This window comes from Barbus barbus (genome assembly GCF_936440315.1).
Source record: "Barbus barbus genome assembly, chromosome: 26".
NCBI lineage: Eukaryota > Metazoa > Chordata > Actinopteri > Cypriniformes > Cyprinidae > Barbus > Barbus barbus.
The window spans coordinates 7,431,614-7,458,015 of NC_136754.1; the positions used below are offsets into that span (position 1 = coordinate 7,431,614).

Consider the following 26,402-nt stretch of genomic DNA (forward strand, 5'->3'; position numbering starts at 1 on the left):
ATTATTGCCATGTATTTTCAAAAATGTGTATTTTATAGGTAAAATACAGCTAAAAAAGATCAACATATATAATTATAAATATATCTAATTATTTTTTATTCTTTTTTTAATAACATTTTATTATATGGAAAGTGTGACACTTTTCTGTTGACTGTGGACTTCTGTTGACATTTTTGAGCGACGATGCAAACAAATCATTGTTTTGAATTAAAAAGAACAGTTTGAACAAATTTACAGATATAAATTGAACTTGTCAAATCTAACTGTGCTTTTTGCAATTGAATATAAAAGTCGCAATTTAACGGAAGTAGCAACTGATTTTTTTTCTTCCATATTTTTTTTTATGATGTACATCATGCTATAAAGAGTTATTACTGGGACTTGGTTTAGTTCATAGTTGTTCATAGTTGCTTGTAGTTGTTTGTAAGAAAGGGGTGGAGTTTAAGTAGGGTGACCATACGGGCCATTTTTACAGGACGCATTCTTGCCAGGATTTCTATATTGCCTAAAATATTCAGGTTTTGGCTGTTTGTACTGTGCAGATCTATCGTTGATTGACATTATTTCACGAGAGCTATAGAGAGCAGAGCAGATGGCTCCTTATGCTTTCAAATCGTGGTACTTTGGTGTCGTACAAGGATCGATGCGCAGCTTCAAGTCAAACACACAAACAAACAAACGTGCACCTATTTGCATCGCTTTGATCGGTGCAAATCGCTTTGATCGCGATGATTGGTCGATTATGTACAATACCTGCATGTTATTGGTCAAACTACTTTGGATGTTTTACGCAATATAAAAATCCTGGCCAGGGCGTTCAATATAAATGTCACATATGGCCACCCTAAGTTTAAGTGAACTAAATAAATAGGAGATGTCTGACATAATTTACCATCGAGAAGTCGTTTCACCAGAAGTTAGAGTGAATTTTCATTTCATATGACTTTAACGTTATTGAAAGATGAAAGATGCAAACAAATCAGTGAATCATAGTGTTTAAATAATGAATGGAAAATAGCAGGTTGAACTAATTCACAGAAATGAATCAAACTTGCCAAATCTAATAGCATTTTTTTCTACTGAAGTTTAAAGGGGACCCATTATGCCCCTTTTTACAAGATGTAAAAAAAGTCTTTGATGTCGCGTATATATGTGAAGTTTTAGCTCAATGTGCCCCACAGATAAATTTTTACAGCTTGTTAAAATTGCCACTTTTAAGGTATGAGCCAAAACGCGCTGTTTTGAGTGTGTTGCTTTAAATGCAAATGAGCTGTTGCTCCCGGAGAAGAGGGCGGAGCTTCAAGAGCTCGAGCTCCGCATTAGCAGTGCTAGCCTTTGCAAATAACCATTTCACTATTAATACAAACCTGTTATCTTTACAGAAAACTACCCGGTTTCAAAGTCAGTCATCTGATTATACTGTGCATAATAAATTCGTGTTTATGAATTACACAGACGAGGAGCACGGCGGGATAAAAATAACAACATAGCTGGTCTCATGATATCACAAACTTTATAAGTCCCACTTCTGATTATGAGCTCGACAACTTCAAGCGATCGACTCACATTGCTCTCATATGCAACTTTTAACTACCACATTCCTATTCACGATCATTCTGGCAGCACGTGAAGGCAGCATCAGTGAAAACACACAGAAACAATGACAGCTTTAGCAATAAGCCTTACAGAGTGCCAAGAAGCTCTTTCAGAAAGGCAATTTGGAAACAAATGCGTGATGCATTCAAGTTGACTTTCGTGCACGAAGTGTTGGTATTGATTCATAAACATTTAGGGGACTTTACCGATTTTTTTCCGGGATATTTTCTTCGAAAATGAAATTTAACCACTGTGTCCTCGGCTCAGATGAGGGGAGATTATGGCGACTCCTATGTTTATTAGTGCATCCCAAAACACAACGCTTGTAAAGCCTCTTTGGCGCTGACGAGGTATATATCTCCAGTAATGGCGGACCGCATCTTCTCACTCAAGAGCTGTGTTTATGCTAATGGGGCAGAGAGCGTCACAAATGGGCGGGACTTTTTCCCCTCGTGACGTGCACAGAGGGAGAATCTGAAACATCTTGTTTGGAGAGACTGTTCATGATTTATTGGTTTTATTAAAAAATGAGTTGGTGGATTTTTAACATTATAGGCTGGTTGTTTTCACACAACTGTGTTCAAACACCTTATAAAAGTGATTTTTGCATAATAGGTCCCCTTTAAATTACTGTCTAAGCACTGTTATGCTTTTGAGAAACAAGACAAGGAGGAATTGTGAAACTAGTCTAATGACACGGTATTTAAAAAACTTAATGGCCTAATAAAAGGCACATAATAATTTTATTTTGCCAGCAAAATCATTTTCAATATTTAATATATTGCAGGGACTTCTGTTAACATCTGAATGATTGTGCGATTGAATCACTGAATCATAGTTTCTGAATTGATTCAGTTTATTTGATTCCTTGAAATTACCAATTTAATTAGAATTATTTGAACTGCTTCATGAATCGAACTCTGCAACTTTCGAAGCTGTTTTACTAGTTGAAGTTTAGTCATTATATGACATCATATTTGTGCGATGCACAACAAATGAGGGATTGTAAAAGTACTCTTATTTGGTAGGAAACTTAATTTGCCAAATAAAAAGTGCATTATAATGTTGCTTCATTTTATAGCCGCAGCAAAATCTTTGAGGATTCCATATATCAGCCTTCCCCAGTGTTTGTGTTTCAGGAGTAAATGGGAGGAGCCATTTTCAATAAGCTCCACCCACTGACCCCAAGGGTCATGCGTGTGTGTGAGAGAGACTGTGAGTTTGTGTATGTGTGTATTTGAGGTCAGAGGTGGCGTAGCAGTTTGTAGGGTGGCTGTAGAGAGGTTTGAGTTACAGCGGGGGGAGGGAGTGTGTGAGCCGACTGCCAGCTCTTGCTCTTTAATCTCTTTTTCTTACTTTCTCCTTTGTCTCCCCCCCTTTCCCTCCTTGTTTAGTCTCTTTTCTTCTCGTTTTCACTCACACATACACCGACTCGCACAATGCGCCTCGTCTCCTTCCATCTTCTCTCTCTCTGGTAGAACAGGGCGGACTGGCAAGCACACAAGCCCCCAGCAGCAGCAGACTGTTAAAGAGGTTTGAAAGAGGGAACGGGGCCAACTGAGGAAAGGGGCCCCAGTCTCTAAGTGTTCCACTAGCTCAGGAGATTCCACTTGAGGCTCCTCTCACTCTGTTTGCTTGTTTTATGCCCCTTTTACGAGGGGAAGTATGTACACAGATACACAAGAGCCGAGCTGTAGTGCAGGCGTTTTTCTGATGCAAATAGACGTCTCGTGTTAACACTCTCTGAGCTGAATGTGCGGGTTTACCGAGAGTGATCTTACTTGTGTAAATGCACACTGATACTTGGCATTCTTCTATGTTTTAGAGCTGTGTAACGAAGTTGTACAGCTAAAAGCTTTGTTTGCTGTAATTACATAAACTACAATAACAAATATCTGCTATCTGTTTCTTTATAGTCTTGAGTATTGTGTCAGCTCAACTGTTGTTAAAGCATTTGTCTTGTAAGACAGTTGTTGATCGAGGAGAATTAAAAAAAAATATTTCTTCTTCTGCCATATTTGGTTGTTTTATTAGTGTCATGGTAAATAGCATTGTCCTAAATGTGTTTATTTAATTGACAAATGCAATAAATATTATTACAATTTAAAATAACTTTTCTGTTTTCTATTCCATAAGCGTTTAATAAAGATATTTTAAATGGCATGTATTGATATGATGACAAAGCTGAATTTTTAGCTTTGTTTAAGAAAAAATGTGATATACTTTTTCTTTTATTCAGGATTCTTTGAATTGAAAATTAAAATGAGCAGAATATATTTGAAAAAGTTTTTTTTTTAATATTCCATAGAACATGTATATTCCATATAAAATCTATAAAATAATCTGTATATTAGTGGTATCAAATGAATAATTGCGATTAATCGCAATCAAAATAAGTTTTTGTTTGCATAATTTATGTCTGTGTATATTTATTATGTATACATAAATACACACACATACACTATATAACTTTAAAATATTTGCATTTATATTATATTTTATATATAAATATATTTCATATATAAGCATAACATATTTTTCTTAAATATATACATGCATGTGTTTGTATTTAAATATACATAATAAATATACTCAGTAAACATATTATGTAAACAAAAACCTTTATTTTGGATGCGATTAATCGTTTGTTATAAAAATAAGTAAATCGCTCTAATTTTATTTACAAATTAAAACAATATTCAAGTTTTTGTTTAAAACATTTGGAACAGAAAATTATTTTTTTTAAATATAGGCTAAATGCTAGTTTTTAATGTTAGACATGTCAAAAATGATTTTCATCTTTACAAATTCTGCATTTAAAATGTTTGAACATTATATGAGGACATAATGGAGACATATAAATGTCTGTGTTAAAACTGTGTTTTGATGGCAAATTGTTATTGGTGAACCAAACAATGCACTATATATCATGTCACGTCGAAATCAAAGTAGCATTGGTGTAATATTAGTATTGTATAAGGGTTGTCTAATATCTGTACTAACTTGTTCTCTCTGTCTGTTTCCCAGAGTGCAGCAGCAGCCCCCAGCCCCGTAATGGGCAACATGCCCCCCAACGACGGCATGCCGGGCGGACCCATGCCCCCTGGTTTCTTTCAGGTAAGCACAGCTGGTTTCATTCTCTTTCTTGCCTTCTTTTCCATTCATCACCCTGTCACACCTGAGCTCCATTTGTTCATTCATTCATCCATTCATTCACTCTCTCTCGTTCTGTGTGCGCGTGGGCTGCTGGTGGGTCTGTCTGTGGCTGTGGGCGGCTTGACAGCAGCCTGGAGCTCTGCTGTCTGTGTGAGATCATTCTGAACTTCTGTTTTTTTTTCACACAGTATTATTCCTCACCGTTAAAATGGAGGCTCAGAGCATTAAGTGTTAGTGGAAAGTAGCTGTTTCATTTCTGGAGCTGTATTACACTTCCTATCTCAAGTTATTGAGACCCCAATAGTTACTAAAAAACTAATATCTGGATTTTGGATGTTAATTCGGCTCCCATAACGAATCAGTGGAAACAGTTGCTGCTGATTGTCAATTAACTGTGTTACAAAACATTTAACTGTGACTCTGAGAGAGAGAAAATGATTGAATGGGATTTTCACTCTTTGGAATGACTTTGTACCTCGTTAAAATATTTTGTTGTATTTCTTTCTTCCTTGCTAAGCTTTCTCCTCTTTCTTTATCATACCTCTGTCCATCTGCTTGCAGCTTTATTCATTCCATACTGCAGGCCGTGTTGTGTTCATGTTTAATGCGATGTGGTCATTTACAATTTTCTTTCTCTGATCAGTTTCTTAAGCCATTTTAAGTGGATGGCCTATGGAAACAGATCAGTCTTCTTTATCAGTAATGTCTATTCAGAAACACTGAAGTTAAACTAGATTTGATTTGTTCTGAAGAAAATGCGAGTGGTGCTCTCCTGTGGAAATATCGCTGCCGTTATGCTATGGCGTTGCTTTGCAGTTGCTAAGGAGTTCTGAGTGTTTTTAATGGTTGCTAGGTGGTTACTTGTTGGCACAAGTCAAAATAAGCCTTTATGATATTCTGTTCCCTAGATATGGTCCCTCCCTTCATTCTCATTTATTCGCCCGTTTTATCGTCCACCAGATTATAAATTCTTCTCAAGCCACTCGATTTGAGTTGCCATATGTGTCTGTAGTACAAACATTTGTTATATTCTTACAGAATTTTTGTAGAATTTGAATATTGGCCATTTATATGCTATATATATCGGCCATAAGATGAAAATAATTAACTTATTGGTGACAGCCAGTATTAGAATATTGGTGCATCGCTAATTATTAGTGGCTTCTTCATATCTCTACTCTTCAGTATGAGCACTAGTAATGGTGATTCAAGATTCAAGAGTTTTATTTGTCACATACACAATTATACAGAGTATAACCAGCAGTGAAATGTAGGTCAGGTCCGCTCCAAGGACAATGCAATTATAAAGTATACAAATATTAAGAGAAGAAAAGTAGAAAAAAAAATAAAAAAATAAAATAAAATAAAAGAATAAAATAAAAAGATAGATAAAAAATATAAATATAAATGTGCAGGTCAGTATGTTGTTGACTTAAATAGTACTAAGAGGAATGTGCAAAAATAATGTGCAAAAAAGTTGTACAGGGTATATAATAGCAGCAATATGAGGTAGAGAAAAATTATGAATAGCTTATTGATATGGTGATATTTACATGGAGTCAAGTGATGTTATGACACAGAGTTAGAGTTTAGGAGCCTGATGGCCTGGGGGAAGAAGCTCCTCCTAAGTCTCTCAGTTTTTGCCATCAGGCTACGGAAGCGCTTACCAGATGGAAGCAAAGTGAATAGATGGTTACCAGGGTGATTAGAGTCCTTGATGATTTTGACAGCTCTATTTTTGCAGCGTTTGAGGTAGATGTCCTGCAGAGAGGGGAGAGCAGACCCTGAGATGCGCTCAGCTAAGCGCACAACTCTCTGTAGTGCTTTGCAGTCCTGATTGGAGCTGTTTCCATACCACACTGAGATGCACTGAGTCAATACACTTTCTATGGTCCCTGAATAGAAAGTTTTCAGGATTGCTGGTGAGACCCTGAATTTCCTCAGCTGTCGCAGATGGTACAGTCTTTGCCTGGCTTTCTTTACCTGTGTTTGGATGTGTGTAGTCCAAGTCAGGTTCTCGGAGATGTTTACACCGAGGTACTTGAAGCTGCTCACCCTCTCCACAGGGGTCCCACTGAGGGTGATATTAATTATAAAGTGCTCAGACATCAGTTTTTCATCAAAATGTCCTCTACTTGTCATAAAGTGGCGATTTAGATTATTTATTGTGTTTAAGAGCTTTTTTTATTTCCATTTCTGTGTGTTTACCTGAAACATCACAACCACTTGCATAGAAGCACGGACACACGTAGCCTCATAATCAAACATGCTTGTACACATCCACAGCTCTTCCCATGATATAGTGGGGGTGGTGGAGCGTTTATTCAGTGATGGACAGGCCTGGCATTTGGCAGTGTTAGTGATAAAGTAGAGTCGAGGGAGGAGATGCTTTCGACCGCTGTCTGGAATCTCCGCTGCATGGGGAAGGAAGGATTAGGAGAGCAATATAGGGGAAAGGTTTGAGGAGAAGGAGGGAGAGGTGCGGAGGAGATTTTTTTGGAGAAGCAGAAGAGTGCTATTTATATCAGCTCAGCGCTGAGGGAGAGAGAGAAGAGGTGTGAGGTGCGTTTGTTTGTGTGATTTTGTGTGTGTGTGTGTGTGTGTGTGATTGCTGCACCTTTGATTAGTTTCTACCACATCATTGAGAGACCAGGACTGTGTGGGTTTGGGTTCATTCATCTGTTTAGGAGAGATGCACAATATAGAAATTTGAGCTGTTGATACGTTTTTTGTTATAACAGATATAATAGCCATGATTATGATCTGTACAATGGTGTCTGTTGATTAAATAACAGTACTTCAGTCGAGGATTTAATATGATTCTTGTAAAATTAGGAATCAAAACAGTTTAATATTAGAAATTATTTTAGCAAAAAATACTGTGACACTACTGTTTTGTTTTTTTGGATTTTACCATAGTAATACCATATTTTTTTTAGTTATGTACCATTTTTAAAGTACATTGGTGTACAATGTAAATTTGAAGTCGAAAAGTATAAAAAAATTAAGCTTGATTTAACACATTCAGTCAAAACTTTGGGGTGGGTAAGATATTTTTGTTTTCAAAGAAATGAATACTTTTATCCAGCAGGAATTAAATTAAGTTGAAGGCATTTTATAATGTTAAAAACAATTTTAAATTTTTTTCAAAAAAATGCTTTAAACTGGAAATACTGGGGGAAAAACAAGCAGCTGTTTTTAACATTGATAAAAAGAAATGTTTCTCAAGCCCCAAATCAGCAGTTTAGAATTATTTCTGATCTTTTAGAATGATCATGTGACACTGAAGTCTTTAGGAATGATGGCTGAAAATTCAGCTTTGCCATCACAGGAGTAAATGACATTTTAGAATAGAATTAGAATAGTCAATGTATTTTAATATGAAGATATTACTGTTTTACTGAGCATTAGACTTTCTTCTTTTTATTAACAGGTTTAAATTTGATTTATGCATATATTTGCCAATTGGTCACCAATTCCCATGCTTTTATTGAGTAGGAAGTCAGGTGGAGTGGAAGTGAATGGGTGTTACTGAAGGACCAAGATTGTTTAGCACAGAAAGGCAGACAGTGAGCAGCAGAGTGAGCGCTACCACTGCTGTGTGATGAGGTGTAATGAACAGTCATGACCTCAGTGCTACTGTGAGTTAAAGAGGCCTTGAGCATCCCTAGACCCCTCTAATCCTTCCCTCAGACCCACTCTGAAAAAGGCAAGCAGCCAGGGAAAACACACACACACACACACACACACACAATGCTCATGTATTCCTGTTGTATCAGCGCATGGTTTCTGGGACAGTCACTGGAGCAGCTCTCATGCCAGACCCCGCAGCGATCCTCTCTCACAGGGAGGTCAGAGACGGGTCACGGCTAAATCGGAAACAAAAATCTCCCAAAAACCAGCTCAAAAAGGTCCTTACCTAAGCTGTAAGTGTTTATCGGTGCACATAATTCATGCATGTTTATAAACAGGCTGCTTGTGTCACTGAATGGATGTTGTCCCATGCAATTGAATCAACCTAGCAATGCTTAAGGGGATAGTCCACCCAAAAATGAAAATTCTGTCATTATTTACTCATCCTCATGGCGTTCTAAACATGTATGACTTGTTTTCTTTTGCAAAACATAAAAGATGTAATTTCCATTGACTTGCATAAAAAGCTATTTTGAAGAATGCTGGAAGCCAAACAGTTTCAATTCCCTTTGACATCTATAAGAAGATATTTTAAAAATAGTGATAGTATTGGTAACCAAAAGGTTTTGTTTCCTATTGACTTATATAAGAAGCTATTTTGAAGATAAGATATTATGACAAATGTTGGTAACCAAACAGTTTTGTTCCCCATTGACTTTAAGAAGATATTTTGAAGAATGTTGGTAACCAAATAGTTTTGGGTTCCCATTGACTTCCATTGTATGAACAAAAATGACTAAGGAAGTCAATGGGACCCGAAGAAGTTTAGTTACCAACATTCTTCAAAATATCTTCTTTTGTATTCTGCAGAAGAAAGTAAATCATACAGATTTGCATCGACATGAAGATAAGTAAATGATGACATAATTTTCATTTTTGAATGGATTATTCCTTTTAATTCTCTAGTATATTTTGTGCCTTTTGGCCACTGTTATTCATACAGACAGTAGAGAAATTAGAAAACTGTACTGAAAAAAGTGGCCAGCTGCATTTTGTGTATCAGTGCATCTTTGCTAACTGCCATAGGCCACTTGTCAGACTCTGACTGTGCTGTATCTCTTTCAGTTGTGTTATTTTTGTTGCCGTGGGTGGGTCAGTGTTGCACCCTGGGCAGATGTGTTGTTCTGCAGCTGCTGTCTGTGTGGCGGTTCTGGTCATCAGCGAGGAGATTTCCGGTCGTGTTGGATGGATGGTTTCCTCTGCCGCTCTGAAACCAGCAGGAGGGCTTGTCTGAGGTCTGAGCACTGGCCAAAGGTCAAGAGGCAGTAATAAGTGCGGGTCACAACCACATACACAGACTCGACAGGGCGGTGAAAAAACTACTGAAACAGCCTCTTCTGCCGCCTCTCTCAGGAGATTTTTTTTCTTCTTTTGTTAGTCACTCAACTTCAAAGACGATCCATTGACATCAGTATGTTTAGCATTGAAATGTATGCATCTGTTTACTGTATTGTCAAATATTGTTGCACCTCTATGAGATACATGAGCACATCTATTTGTGAGAGCTTTTCTTTGTTAACACTGCTCCCGAGTGGTCGAGAAGAGCTATTGCAGCTGTCCTGCGGCCGTCATTCAGAGTGTATGAATACTGTCAAACTAACTGCCCCTTTAGGGCCTGAGAATGGAGATTGAAGGGCTCTCTGTTGATAGCCATGCCAGTAAGTGGCAGGTTATTATCTTCTCAAAGGTGTTGGAAGTGATTCTTATATATCGCTGTTTTGAGATCCTTCCCCAAGGAGGCAGGACTGCAGTGTTACCATGATTGGATGAAGACTTCTGTAGGGACACTAATATAGATGCACAGGACCCATAATGCCATATGTTTCGCATTCAAGCTGCTTGTTGTTCAGGGAGGGAGAGGAAAAGAAGCAATGCTCCTTTGTTGTTTGTTAGTTATTAGTCGTATAGTCTCATGTTCCTTACAGAACCATTTGGACTCGAGCTCAATGGTCTGTTGATCATTAATGAACACTAATGGAAGCTCCGTGCAGTAGTTATATGGAGTAAGGGCTTAATGGGTTTAATGTGACACATTTCGTGGAAATATTTCTGCAGCACATACTGTACACGAACAGCGATGCTTTCTAAACCAATTTTACTTGTTTTGAAGAAAATGTGTGTGCCGTTTGCTCATGCAAATCTTGTCATCACAGTACAAGGGACTTGCTATGCGTTTGCTAAAATGATCTGAGTGGGTGCATCTTTTTTGTATTTTCTTTATTAAAACTTATAATGCTAGTGGTATTGGTCAACATTCTCATGCTCCTTAATTTGATATTTTTACACATTTTAACTAATCATTTAATAACTTAAATATAACCTCTAGCAAGTCTCAGAATGAATATTCATTCTTCATACTTGCATTATAAAGTTGTGATTCTTAAATTCACATTAATCAATTTTTTGCATTTTTTATATTTTTAGTGAATTTATTTTTTAATAAGATTTTTGTTGTATTTTATGCTTTACAAATTAACAATTTTAGAATCTATATTAAAACATTTTAAATATATCAGTTATATGAAAACAATTATCTAGTTATCAATGTTTAGATATTAGCACATCCATATTTGTAGTGATTAGGATTTTCTGTTATGATTGTTCAGTGTCCCTTGGTGCTGTTGAGCTTGTATGGTTGGTGTTATAACGTTTTTAGCCTAAAATATGAATTTGCAGACTCACTTTTTAGTCTCACACATTTTTCCTCAAAGTTAATCTATAGAATATCGCCATGTTTTGTTGAGAACTTTCTGCTTGCAGTAACGGTTGTTTGATTTTCATAAAACTATTGCATTTTTCATTGAACTCTACACACTAGCTTTGGATTTCCTCACCAGTATTTAGTACCGAGTGAGTGAGTTTGTGTCTTGAGTGTTAGTGGTATGTGTTTTGCAAGGGCTTCGGCAGCAGCAGGCCTCACTGGAAGGCCGTCTGTGCATCTCTCATCTCCCTCTTCTCTCTTAAAGGGGCCTCCCGGCTCGCAGCCGTCACCACACGCACAGCCTCCCCCACACAATACCAGCAACCCCATGATGGGACCACACGGCCAGGTAAGACACACAGCAACCCTCACACACACACATACACACCATGTCCTTGCTCACACACTCGGTATACACACAGTCACACTTGCACACATGAGAACTGTTGGTGACGCTGGCAGCAACTCACTTGGACGAGATGAACGGTGTAAATTACATGGTTATTTATAATTCTCTGCATTTTTTTTAAGTCCTCTTCCTTTACACACACATAGAAACACACATTCCTAGAACCAGTTGCAGAGTTTTACTTGACAGTCCTATGTATGGACTTTAGTCAGGGTCGATGTCATATTTAAAGGGATAGTTCAGGCAAAAATGACAGTTAATATCAGTTACATGTTTCATGTTATTCTAAATCAGTGTGACTTTCTATTTTTTGATCACAAAAGCAGAAAGAATGTGCTGGCTAATATTTCCATGGAATTGAAATAAAAGTGGACTGAAGTTTCAAAAAGAACAAACAAGCACCATAGAAGTATGACAAAAGTGAGCCATTTGACTCTTGTGCTGTATTTGAAGTTTTCTTACTTTAGATTTGATTAAGAAAAAATACAGCAGTTAAGTCGTTATTGACCGAACATCTTAATATCTGCCCTAGTGTTAATAAAAGAAATACCAATAGCTGATTCATGAATAAATCCTTTTGAATCTGACACTATTGTCTTGCAGCAGCTGCTTTATTAAAACAGAATTTGAATTTACTTCAGTTTTTGAAGTTTGCATCATTGATTTTGTTACTTTCCTTTTTTTAATACTGTGAAGATGTATAAAGTGCTTTAAAACCAAAGGTGACTTAAATCTGATCTTTTCAAAGAATCAATTAATCTAGTTCATGGAAATGGACTGAATGATTCGTTCATGAATTGGGCTGGTTTGATTCTTGAGACTTTTCAGGATTGTTTTGTTGAATAGAAAATTCAAAAGAACAGCATTTATTTGAAACCTTTTGATTTTTTTTTTTTAAGTTATTGTCTTTACTGTTTACTGCTTCATTCCCCATTGATTAAAATTGTATGGAAAGGAGCAGCCAGCACAGTATTCAGAATATCTACTTTTGTGATGCACAGAAAAAGAAAGTCATAGAGGTTTGTAATGGCACGAGAGTGAAATGATGATAAAAATGTAACTTTTAGATTAAATATTTGTATTTTTTTACAAGGCTGTGAGGAATAGAAGTACAATTCAATAGGTTGTACTCTTGTGTCTCTCATTTAGCCAACAAAAGCAGAATAAAAAAAATCTGGAAAACGTATGGTTGTGAAAATTACATTAGGACTGTAAATCCATCCCTCACGGCCTCGTTTTCTTTGGGCATACACCCTAAGGTCCATTCCTCCTTTGTCTTCTCTTTCTTTTTTCTTTCTTCCTCCCTCTGTTTCTCTATCCTGGGAGTGTGAAGTATCCTGTATACCCCCCACCCCCTCCATCTAAAGTCGACTCCCTGCGAACAGGATAAATAATTCAGTCTCCTCCTTGTTCTTGGAGATGGGCCTCCACTCTTGGCCCTCACCCCACCCCCCCATCAATAGCACATTAATATTGTAGAGCCTCCTGCCACACAGCGCCCTCACAAACACACACTGACTGTGCAGAAACCAAAACGGTGTGCACTCACATGCGCAAACCCACAAAACACAGCGAAACCTATACATATCAACTCTCAAAGACACTTCTACTTCCCTTCTCCAGGAAAAAAGACAAACGCTGCGTATTAGAGTGCTATGGTTGTACAACATCTTTCTACAATGGTAAAAACACTCCAATTAGCTGTAAAAACACAGGCGCACACACACACAGCCATACGGCCTATCCCTCATCCGTTCAGCGCCGACATGTTTCAACAGAGCCCTAAAAGTTGGTGAGAGTCTCTCGGGGAGCTTCCCACAGGCCTTGACCACAGAAGTGGCATCGGGTTTTGTCTCTAGACGCGCAGCCACATGGCTCTAATGGTTTGTATGTCAGGACGCAGGCACAATACTGCCCTCGTCTGAGTTGTTGTGGTCACTTTCCTTCCTGACCAGACTTTCACTTGAGAAGCGTTTTAAGTGCAGCCGCTCGAGGTCTGACTTTCCTGATGCTCTCCTGTGTGTTCGTTGAAATGCCACAAGAGTGTATGTGTGTGCACGTTTAAAAGGCGGAACGGGAGCAGTCTGTGTTGACGGACAGAAGGAGAGATGTCAAATGTACATATTTGATGTCATCTTGCATTGGCTTCTGCTCTCCGTGCATCTGTCTGTCCATTCCATCTGCTTTAGCCTGGCCTGCTGCACTCATTCATTCTGGTCTTTACAATGCTCTCGCTTTCTTCTTAAATAGGGCAACATGTTGCTAATGAAGTCTTTTTTCTCTTCTTCTTCTTCTTCTTTTAGCCTTTTATGTCTCCACGGTACCCTGGTGGACCTCGGCCGACTCTTCGCATGCCAAATCAGGTAGAGGGAACATCATCACACCATCATTTTGAAATTGCATACAAATAGTTGTTCCATTTTTACACACTCTTAAAGGGATAGTATACCCAAACATGAAAATGTTGTCATCATTTACTCACCCTTGTGTTGTTCCACACCCTGTATGAGTTTCTTTCTTATGTTGAAAGTAAAACAGTTAATGGTCCCCATTGACTTCTATATAGTATTTCTTTCCCTACTATGGATGTCAGTGGGGATTAACGATAGTTTGGTTCTTCAAAATATCTTCTTTTGTTTTCAACATAAGAAAGAAACTTATACAGGTTTGGAATGACATGAGGGTGAGTAAATGATGACAAAATTTTCATTTTTGGGTGAACTATTTCTTTAAGGGTCACCAAAATTCATTTTTGTTGTTGTTGTTATCCATGGCTCTAAAATTATTTTATTTACTAGAAATTGAAATTTGTGAGCGTTATCTAGCGTAAACTTTTTTTTATGTTAATTGAAAATAACACTGAAATGAATATAAAATATAAATAGAATATAAATATAAATGTAAAAGTTGAAGTACTAAAATAGAAATAATAAAGCTGCATACATAGAGATGTGACTGATGTTCATACATCCCTTTAATGCCCCAAAATGCTAATCTAAAATGATTTATTTGCAAATCATGTGTTATGTGTGTAAATAGACTTTTGCATTCTATTTACATTAATTTTATTCATTATAAATTTAAATGGCTACTGACTGTTACATCAAAGCCAGCGTGTGATATTTCTGGTCTCTGGTGTTCTACTATAAAGTCGTTGTTATCAACAAAGTACAGAAGCAATACTTGATGTTATGTGTAAAGATTTTCAAGGCATGTTGTGTAAAAGGTTATGGAATTTATATTTTTTATACCAATGGACTTCCACTGAAAATAAAGGACAAAAGGAATTTGTTCCTTTGCTCCATTTGTTTCCATTTGTTCCTCACCTCCATTGTAAACATGATGTACGTTTTGTATAAAGCACATCCCATGTATTTTGCTGACCTTCATTCATTTATGTCCTCCTCAGCCTCCTGTAGGAGTTCCAGGATCACAACCCCTCCTGCCAAACAGTTTGGACCCAATCAGACCACAAGGTAGCATCTTGGCCCAACACTTCATAAGTGCAGAGCCATTTACTTACTGATGGATGAATAATGGAATATTGCCTGTGTAATAACTCTCATATCACCATCTCATATTTTTTCAGGACATCCTAACATGGGCGGTCCGATGAGAATGAATCCTCCCAGGGTGATGGGTGGCATGGGCCCTCAGGTAGACACAGATTCTTGCCCGTTTTCTACTCGTTTATACTCTGGTAGTCACCCCAAGTCAAATGCCACAGGACTGAAACCCTGTTACCCCTCTTTAGTCACCTGTGCCGAAAGCAGAGTTCTCCCCACTTCCCTATCTCTCTCTCTGTCCTTCTCGTTCTTGGCAAGTGAGGTACTGCACAAATCGGCAGCTGGTGCAGCATCTGTTCGACAAATTGGGTAGAGCGCAGAACAAAAGCTCGGGTTAGAAAGAAGCAGCCTCAGGCCTGAAAGCCTCTGTCACACTTTGCCCTCCACCCACGGGCAGCCAGACAGGTGGGCCGCCGTCTGCCTGAGCAGAACTTTGTTAGCATAGTGTCAATCGCATCCCAGCCTGTTTGGTTGGATCCCCACTGATGTGGACAACAGTGGATGAAGGGCAGGGATTCCTGCAGCGTGTACTTGCTGCATTTTCAGCCCCACAGCAGAAGAAAAAAATAGCTTTTTTTTTTTTTCAAAATTGTGAACTTAAAGGAATAGTTAAACCCAAAATTTTGTCATCATCTACTCACACTCATGTCGTTCCAAACCTGTATGAGTTGCTTTTTTTTACGTTGAACACAAAAGAAGATATTTTGAAGAATTTTCAAGAACCAAACAGTTGTTGGTCCCCGTTGACTTCCATAGTAGGAAAATAAATACTATGGAAGTCAATAGGAATCTGTTTGATTACCAGCATTCTTCAAAATATCTTCTTTTGTGTTCAACATAAGAAAGCAACTCATACAGGTTTGGAACAAGTAAATGATGACAGAATTTTCATTTTTGGGTGAACTATCCCTTTAATAGAACAAAATAATGCCAAGATGACACATCTTTTCAATTCAATGTGCAATTATTTATATGCTTATTTTAATACATTATTATTATTATTATTATTATACATTTTAAAAAATATATTTTTAAATTTACATTCATATAATGTTAAATATATATATATATATATATATATATATATATATATATATATATATATACAGTGGTGTGAAAAAGTGTTGGCCCCCTTCCTGACTTGTAATTTTTTTGCATGTTTGTCACACTTTAATGTTTCAGATCATCAAACAAATTTAAATATTAATCAAAGATAACACAAGTAAACACAACATGCAGTTTTTAAATGAAGGCTTGTTTTTATGAAGGGAAAACAAAATCCAAACCCACATGGCCCTGTGTGAAAGTGTTTGCCCCCTCCGCCCTGTTAAAACATAACTGTGGTTCATAACACCTGAGTACAGTTTCTCTAGCCACACCCAGGCCTGATTACTGCCACACCTGTTCGCAATCAAGAAATCACTTAAATAGGACCTGCCTGACAAAATGAAGTAGACCAAAAGATCCTCAAAAGCTACACATCATGTTGAGATCCAAAGAAATTCAGGAACTAATGAGAAAGAAAGTAATCGAGATCTATCAGTCTGGAAAAGGTTATAAAGCCATTTCTAAAGCTTTGGTGCTCCAGCGAACCACAGGGAGAGCCATTATCCACAAATGGTGAAAACATGGAACAGTGGTGAACCTTCCCAGGAGTGGCTGGCCGACCAAAATTACCCCAAGAGCGCAGCGACGACTCATCCAAGAGGTCACAAAAGACCCCACAACAACATCTAAAGAACTGCAGGCCTCACTTGCCTCAGTTAAAGTCAGTGTTCATGACTCCACCATAAGAAAGAGACTGGGCAAAAATGGCCTGCATGGCAGAGTTCCAAGACGAAAACCGCTGCTGAGCAAAAAGAACATAAAGGCTCGTCTCAGTTTTGTGAGAATGAATGGGGAATGAAGGTGTGTGTCCCATTATATCTGGCGTAAAAGTAACAGCATTTCAGAAAAAGAACATCATACCAACAGTAAAATATGGTGGTGGTAGTGTGATGGTCTGGGGCTGTTTTGCTGCTTCAGGACCTGGAAGACTCGCTGTGATAAATGGAACCATGAATTCAGCTGTCTACCAAAAAATCCTGAAGGACAATGTCCGGCCATCTGTTCGTGACCTCAAGCTGAAGCGAACTTGGGTTCTGCAGCAGGACAATGATCCAAAACACACCAGCAAATCCACCTCTGAATGGCTGAAGAAAAACAAAATGAAGACTCTGGAGTGGCCTAGTCAAAGTCCTGACCTGAATCCTATTGAGATGCTGTGGCATGACCTTAAAAAGGCGGTTCATGCTCTAAAACCCTCCAATGTGGCTGAATTACAACAATTCTGCCAAGATGAGTGGGCCAAAATTCCTCCACAGCGCTGTAACCGACTCATTGCAAGTTATCGCAAACGCTTGATTGCAGTTGTTGCTGCTAAGGGTGGCCCAACCAGTTATTAGGTTTAGGGGGCAAGCACTTTTTCACACAGGGCCATGTGGGTTTGGATTTTGTTTTTCCTTCATAATAAAAAAACTTCATTCAAAAACTGCATGTTGTGTTTACTTGTGTTATCTTTGATTAATATTTAAATTAGTTTGATGATCTGAAACATTAAAGTGTGACAAACATGCAAAAAAAAAAAAATCAGGAAGGGGGCCAACACTTATTCACATCACTGCATATATATATATATATATATATATATATATATATATATATATATATATATATATATATATATACACTTTGTTTTAATTTTAATAAATATAATTGTATATCATTATTACATATACCATTGTAATTATTTAAAAATGTTTTGTTCATTTTAATTTTTAAAACAATTTATTTACATTTATTTATTGGAATCCATATTAGTAAATAATATAATTCTTATATATGCAATTATAATTTTATCTAATTAAGTAATTTATTTATTTATAAACACAGTGATAAAGGTTAATACTGGATTCCAGATTTTATTGGTTTCATTAAAAACGATTGTTTAAATGTTTTTGTTTCCTTTGTCCATTGTAGAACTATGGTGGTATGAGGCCTCCTCCCAACTCTCTAGGTGGTCCAGGCATGCCCGGAATGAACATGTGAGTCCTTCAACATGAAAACACTCCCTTTCCCCATTTATTTAATCCTGTTAAATCATGTTTGTTGACTTCCTTCTGTCTCTGTTCTGTATTTCTATCCTTTCTGGCTCTCCCTTCACCTTACAGGGGTCCTGGAGGACGTGGCCCATGGCCAAACCCGAATGCTAACTCGGTACGTTCATACATACGCTGTTGTCTGCATGCAGCTTTGTGCCTGCAGACAAAAATGTGACATGCATCATTGCTAAACTTACCTTACAAACGTACTGTGGTTTCACCATGATACAGCAATGGTTTCAGATACCATGGTACTTATATGTGAAAGATTATCACATTCATTTATCATATTATTATTAAGTGGTGTAGTTTAATTGTCATTCAAGTAAATGTATTCATATTCTTTTGTTTGGGTTGATAGATAGCATACTCCTCCTCGTCTCCAGGCAACTATGTGGTGAGTATCAAACTTAAGTATATTTTTGTAGTATATAGTAATTATTTTAATGCATGAAAAACAGAAACCATATCCAAGCTATCTTCATAATATTTCATCAACTTGCCCTGAAACTACTTTCATTTTTGGATGATTATTTTAGCATTATTTTAGGCTACTCTTATAGGAAATGAAGCCTTTCCAAAATATTGGCAGTAGTTTAACACAGTAATGTAGTTTTGTTAATGGATCAGAGGTTACGGTAATATGTCAAGATGTTCTTGAGGGTGATCCCAATCAAAAACCTTCAAATAAGTGTGTGCCAGGCATGTTTTAGGAGAAAAACAATCTTCTTAAAATAAAATTGTTTACGAATGCACTTTAAAATTAACCACTGCAGATATTTTCAGCTTTTTGGCCGTCTTTAGCTCAAAGGAAAACTGCAAAATTTAGTCTTTCCTTTTAGAAACTAAAAGCATAACTAAGCAGATATTAAAGTTTCTAAATGTATTGATTTAAATTGAGCAATTACTATCCTGCTTAGTTTTGCCGCCAGCATTGCCTCTCTTAAAAGTAAAATATCTGCACATTAGTCAAAGCAGCTTAATGGCTCCCCTGTGCCTAGTGTGTCTTTGTTTAAAAACTGCTCCTCTGGTAGTTCTCTGATAGTTCGGCAGGTACTATTACACACTGAGAAGCTAAGTACGGGTTTGTGTGCGTGTTTCCTCCCTCAGGGTCCTCCAGGAGGTGGTCCACCAGGAACTCCCATAATGCCAAGCCCAGGAGGTACAGTAGATCTGTTCTGTCACTCTCCCTTTTGCATATCATTCACACACTCACTCTCACCTCGCCTCTATAATCGGCACAGCCGGAAACAGTTCGTGTCTCTCCAGGAAAGAAAGATGCTCAGCACTTCACAAACACCCTATTTAACACCCTCCTCCATCCTTTCCTACCCAGCAGCCAATATCACTGCAAGGTTACCTGCATTTCCTCTGGCAGGAAAACAAAACATGTGATCAGCGCCACCCCTCACACTTTGTTAATGTAATTCCAGTCGCCATGCTTGTGTTTGTGATGTTGAAGTAGAGATTATAGGTGTGAGTGGTGTCTTGCTCTCACGCTCTAAGTCGCACACAAGCCATAAATCATTAAAGAAGCACATTTATTATGGTGATTAATCTCGTCCAGCCATGTTCTGTATTGATCTGGTGTGCTGCTAAAGCATTGGTCATCCATATATGTTTGGAAGCGACTCTGGTCTCTTATTTTGCTGGTCTCTTCTCTTCTAGACTCCACAAACTCCAGTGAAAATATCTACACGATGATGAACCCAATTGGACCAGGAGGAAACAGACCCAATGTATGTATTACCCCGAGTCTAGATAGTCATACTACCATTAAAAATTTGGGGTTGTTGAAATGTTTTTTTTTTTAAATGTTTTTAAAACATGCATTTGCTGATTTGGTGCCCAAGAAACATTTCTTTTTATTGTCAATGGTTGGTTGATAGTTGCGGTGTTTAATTTATTTCTGTGGAAACTGCAATAATTATTTTTTTTTTGTTAGGATTCGTTGATTAATACAAAATAACAGCATTTTATTTGAAATGGAAATCTTTTGTAACATTACATGTGGCTTCACCTTCATTTTTGATCAATTTAATGCTTCCTTGCAAAATAAAAGCATTCATCTCTTTCAAAAAAATAAATATTGCTTTCCCCAAACATTTGAACACTAGTGTAAATATCTCTCCACTTATTGATTTTTTGATATTTGGGATGTATTTCCAAAACCACAGCTATACTTTTTGATTCCCAAACAACACTACATTTGATTATTTTACAGCTCTTTGGAATACTTGATTGTTATTGGTCAGTTGTGGCATAAACTGTAGAACTGATTGTTGTTTGATTGTCTTCATACTGTAGCTATGCTAGTTTCTTGTGTCCTAGTCACTCCAGTCTCTTTCTTCTTACATAATACTACAATTTGAACTCAAATCAATATTTAATGCCCAATTATTTATTTATTTGCTTAAGTAGTCATGTAATAAGCTTGATAATGTACAGTCATTCAGTCATTATCGCAAAATAAACCCCTTCAGTGTGATTTAAGACCTGTCTGGATTTATTTGTAATAATAAGCGCCTGACTGTACATTATGCTTTATTTATATGAATCCTAAATGTCACATTATGATCATTGTTTTCATAAAAACGCAGATATGCTTTTAGTGGAATCAAAGGGGACATTCTCATCCTTTTCAAATGAATGTTGATATCTCCGAAGAAGTCTTATGTTACTCAGGGCTCTGGATGTGGGATGGTTGGTTGAGCGTGATTGTTTCTCTGTGTTTCTCAGTTCCCCATGGGTCCCGGTCCAGATGGCCCAATGGGCGGCATGGGTGGCATGGAACCCCATCATATGAACGGATCGTTAGGTAAGCTTTAAGACTGCACTGTTATTCTAAATAATATCTATGTACTACTTTAAGTAATCTCAAAAGGTGTTTATTTAATAATATTAATATATACTGTATTTATTTATTTCAGGCTCTGGTGACATGGATGGGTTGCCAAAGGTAAAGGTTTTTTTAGATTGCCAATCTGTGTTTTTTTTCTTTCCTGTTTTCACATTTCAACCTGAACTGTTTTTGTTAAACATCTCTTTCGCTTCAGAACTCCCCCAACAACATGGCAGGGATGAACAACCCACCGGGCACACCGCGGGATGATGGAGAGATGGGAGGAAACTTCCTCAACCCATTCCAAAGTGAAAGTGTGAGTAGATTCTGACCCAAACCCAGAGACCTGCCACTTCCCTCACCTGCCAATCATATACACTACTGTCCAAAAGTTTGGAGTCAGTCAAGATTGAAAAAAACAAAACAAGTACTTTTATTTAAAAAAAAATTGGTACTTTTATTCAGCAAATATATTTATCAAAAGTAACAGTAAAAACATTGTCCCAAAAAAATTTCCACAAAAATATTAAGCATCACAACAGTTTTTAACATTTAGAATAAGAAGAAATGTTTTTTTTGTCCACCAAATCAGCATATTTGAATGATTTCTAAAGAATCACGTGAAACTATTCATGAAGACTGGAGTAATGGCTACTGGAAAGTCAGATTTGCCATTACAGGAATAAATTACATTTTAAAATGCATAAAAGATAGAGATTATTTTAAATTGTTACAATATTTCCAAATATTAATATTTGTATTGTTTTTGAGATCAAATTAACACAGCCTTGGTGATTTTACAATCTTACCGACCCAAAACTTTTGAACATTAGTGTAGCTCCGCCCAGCAGGCACTCAGAAGGCCACACCTACTGACCATGTGACTTACAGACCAGAATATCAAATCAATTTAAAAAACTCAGAAAATGATTTGATTTTTAAGCGTTTTTGATTTGGTCCAAGAGTGAGTGCTGGAAATGGCTTTTGTTATAAAAGACCAGCAGTTTCCTGGACAGACACTTTTATTTCCAAGTTTTCTGTCCTTTGGTTACTGCTTTGTCGACAAAATCATGCATTTTCTTGCTGTATTTTGGGACTGTGATGACATAACCATCTTGTATTTGCTCTGTGTAGAGTTCTCATGATCTCACCTCCGCTATATATCCCCCCCTCCCCTTTGTCTCTTTCCAGTATTCACCCAACATGACGATGAGTGTGTGATTTCTTCTTGTTTTATTTTATTTGGGGTTTTCTTTTTCATTTTGTTTTCAAACCCCCTCTGACCGCCCCGTTCCTTTTTTAACCCCGACCCCTCTTCACGTCGATTTACCCCCGGCACCCTCTGCCCACGGAACTCTGGCTTTTTCTGCACAGCCTTCTGGGATGCCCCACGAGCAGAGGACTCGCATGAAAGTGGCCCATCCCAGCTTGTGCAAAATGGCCACAGGCAACAGGAAACAGTCCCAGAGCCACAGGAAGAGCTTGTTGACTGAATCTCCCTGCCTCCCGGACTTCCTCTCTGGTTCAGGACACTAACAGGGCTGAACACACACAGGAAGGCAGGCGTGTGTTTGAGCAGACACACGCTTCACTGGGTTGCTCACTTTATGATCTTTATGAACTCACTCCACTTTTTTGATTCGTTTTTTTTAATCTTGAATGGATGCAGTCGTTTTTACAGTGGAAATTATCTGCACCTTTTTTCTCCATTTTATTGTGTAAATGCAAGAGGAAACTCATTACGATGGGTTCGGCAATGAACGTTTTCATTATTCTGTGTATGTATTGTATTATTATCAATTGTTGATTTTATTTTTAATAATATTGTAATGATGGTTACTGATTAGGTTTGAAGCTTTTTCTGAAAGGGGCACATTGTATGTAAACCACAAATTGGACAGAAAAAAGCACACATCCATAATGCACAATAACAGTGTCATGACTTTTGCAGGAAGTCTACACTACGTTTTGTGTTTGCTGTGAAACCTTACCTCCCGCAGATTAAAAAGGTAGCCGTACCTTTTCTTCTACATCTCTAGTATACATCTATATACAGGAAATGTAGTTTCGTTGTCCCTGTTGAGTGAACGTCTGAGGCCATGAGGCGCGAGGCCCAAACCAGCAGCGACTTTAACCTCCTCAGACCAGCCTGTGCATCCGAGTCTCAATCTATCTGTAGAGAGGAAGTGATGTCATACCAGAGCCGGAAACATGCGGTTATACAACTAACTAGTGCTAAACTTGACAGATGTATGCTCACCGTGATTCACAACTTATTTATTTGTTGTTTTTGTTCATGAATTGATTTATCGTGCACACGTCTCGCATGCGACCCATCAGGACATATTGTACACTTGTAAATATGCCAGTCTAAGATACCTCTTGAAGATTTGTATCATTCTGTCCCTCCCCAGAGACCCACATGCTTTCCTTCTGCATGAATCTGAACAGGGTGTCTCTGGTCACATGACATAACAAATGAGGATCCTGTTGGCTCGGTGCTCATCATACTGGAGATCTTTTTGGGGTGTGCTAATAGAGCCCTCCTCCTCAAACACATTTTGTTAAGTATGTGTTCTGTATTATGTCTAATCATCTTCAAAAACGTGAGATGTCAGCCACATCCAGGGCTTATTTTTCTGAGCTTATTAGATGAGGGGATAGTAATAGGATGTCCAGGGACTGCTGAATGAGGGATACATGGACTAAATGTGCTCACAACCTGTGTGTTTCATAATATTAACATGCATTTTCTTTTTGGTGTTTTGCATTTTCTGTCTGTCTTTTAAAGGGATAGTCTGTCCAAAAATGAAAATTCTGTCATTTACTTGCGTCGCTCCAAATCTGTGACTTTCTAACTAACGAGTTTCGATTGCCAACTTTTTGGTTACCAACATTCTTCAAACTATTCTTAAAGAAGATCTTCAGTCTATTTTGTTAAAGAAGATATTTTGAAGAACATTGTTTTGGTTCCCATTGACTTCCATTGTAATTTTTGGCCATACAGTGGAAGTCAGTGGGAACCAAAACTGTTTGGTTACCAACATTCTTCAAAATATTCTTTAAAAAAATGTTGTAATCTATCTTGTTAAAGAAGAATTTTGAAGAATGTTTGTAAATAATCCGTTTTGGTTCTCATTGACTTCAATTGTAATTTTTGGCCATTCAGTGTAAGTCAATGGGAACGGAAACTGTTTGGCTACCAATTCTTCAAAATATTCTTAAAGAAGATGTCTTATTACAGAAGATATTTTTGAAGAATTTTACTAACTAAGAATGTAACTAAACTGTTTCAGTCCCTATAATTTTTGTTCATGAAGTCAATGGGAAGTGAAACTTTTTTTTTTTTCTTTTTTTTTTTTGTAAGAACAATGTTGATAACTAAACTGTTACAGTCTCCAATGACTTCAGTTTAATTTTTTTTTCATACAATGGAAGTGAATAGGAACTGAAATTGGTTGGTTAATAACATTTTTCAAAACATCTTTTTGAAGTTAATTCTTTTCAATCTACTCTTTTGAAGAATGTTGATAACTAAAAAGTTTCGGTCTGTATTGAAGTCAATGGGAACTAAAACCATTTGGTTACCAACATTCTTCTAAGTGTCGTCTTCTGTTTTCTGCTGAAAGTCACACAGGTTTGGAATGACATGAGAGTTGAGTGATTTTTGGGTGGTCTTGTCTCTTGAAACAAAATGTGTTTTTGGAAGTATAGGGCCCTCAGTGAAATGGTTATTAGGGATCAGAAGGAACCGGTAAATATCAGAGCTAAATGCTAAAATCCTCCTGCTGATTACATACACACACACATTAATCACACAGCACCTGTTTTTAAGTTCTCCACAGCTTGATGACACGATGTACACAGAGAAACACACATTTATACAGCGTCTATCTTATTTTATTACTTTGTTTGTTTGTAAATACTGTAAAATGCATTTTGATATCATTGACATGTTTTGATATTTCAGTCACTACCAATGAATATTGAGATCTTGGGGGTAAAAAAAAAGAATTGTAAAGGAAGAACCCATGTTTGTAGTTAAAGAGTTACCATTCTCTGTCTTTGACTCTGTACAGATGTACTAAATCATGCAAATGTAAAGTTTTGTCAGCCTCTACTTAGTAAACGACATCTGAGCGCTCATGTTTTAGGAGAACAGGAAAGTAAGGGGTGTTTGAAGCGGTACCGTTCGCTCCTTGTAGACTAAACACTCACAGGAGGGACGTATGTGGAGGGCGAAAGCCTCACGATGCATCCGTTCTCTTTCAGACGTGTCCTCACTTTGCACTTTCCACTTTCCAGACAGCAGCCCACCTTTTAACACATTGCCTATGTGGACATACATGAACACAGGACATGTCTCTTTATGTGCAAAAGGGACCACACATTGCAAACTTTACTATGAAGGATTTTTATCTATTTAAATTAAAAAAACACACAAACAAAAAAAGGTTTAAAAACTTGTTCGGAGTAGGGATCTTAAAAAAAGGTAATCAAATGAAGGGAAGTGTCCTTTCCGCTCTCTTGAGTGTTTTATAGGTTGCGGTTTCTTCTCCTCAGCCAGTCCTCTGTATGTAAACCAATCATGTCGTTGGCCATCTCTGTAATTTTATTGTGATGCTGTACGATACGGTAACATTAGCGAGGAGATGAGATGCGGAGGGGCTTCAGATGTGGGAAAGAAAAAAAAATCCTTCACTGTTGTTCTTTCTGACAAATGAAAAGCAGTATTGAGTATAAAGCAGTCTGTCTCCTGGGTTTGCTTTGTATTTCATGTTTAGGGTAGTTTGGATACTTGTCTTAGGGACTCTTTCTGTCTTGTGTAGTAAATTAAGATGTTCTTTGTATGTTTCTTTATATTGTAAAGTTTCTTTTAGATTTAAAAGTTGCTTATTAAAAAAGGATGGAAAAAGTGCTTCAATAATGTATTTTTTTTCTCTCTTTGTTTTTTTTTTCATGGAGTTGTTGCTTATTTTTTGCTTGTCCCTTCGTTGTAGATACAAATGTAAGACTAATAAAATAACATAACCCCTTTTACCAAGACTTTCTGCTCTCCCAGCTCTTAATTTATTATTAACACAATTTATTTTTAACTGTGTGTGTTCTTTTTATGCGTCCTGTTCCCTTCACCTGCTTTTGTAAACTTAACATTTTTAAGATATTTAATTTGATTAAAGCCTCTTATGCTCACATTTCACTGCTTTTCATTAAATTTATTAAAACATTTATACTGTTAAAGGGATAGTTCACCCAAATATGAAAATTCTGTCATCATTTACTCACCGTCAAGTAGTTC

The 26,402-nt window shown here is 37.3% G+C and overlaps 1 protein-coding gene across 1 annotated transcript in view; it reads left to right on the forward strand.

The window, feature by feature from the left end:
• Positions 1-26,145, forward strand: part of LOC306846340 (single-stranded DNA-binding protein 3-like) — a 76,976-nt gene extending 50,831 nt beyond the window's left edge. Inside the window, exons 5-18 of the mRNA XM_079379655.1 lie at positions 4,624-4,713; positions 11,412-11,495; positions 13,859-13,918; positions 14,965-15,031; positions 15,145-15,212; positions 18,140-18,204; positions 18,331-18,376; positions 18,623-18,658; positions 19,372-19,423; positions 19,930-20,000; positions 21,001-21,079; positions 21,192-21,220; positions 21,318-21,419; positions 22,295-26,145. Of these exons, the coding sequence (XP_079235781.1) occupies positions 4,624-4,713; positions 11,412-11,495; positions 13,859-13,918; positions 14,965-15,031; positions 15,145-15,212; positions 18,140-18,204; positions 18,331-18,376; positions 18,623-18,658; positions 19,372-19,423; positions 19,930-20,000; positions 21,001-21,079; positions 21,192-21,220; positions 21,318-21,419; positions 22,295-22,324 (879 nt within the window). The 3' untranslated portion in view covers positions 22,325-26,145. The remainder of the gene's footprint in view (positions 1-4,623; positions 4,714-11,411; positions 11,496-13,858; positions 13,919-14,964; positions 15,032-15,144; positions 15,213-18,139; positions 18,205-18,330; positions 18,377-18,622; positions 18,659-19,371; positions 19,424-19,929; positions 20,001-21,000; positions 21,080-21,191; positions 21,221-21,317; positions 21,420-22,294) is intronic.
• Positions 26,146-26,402: the final 257 nt, after the last annotated feature.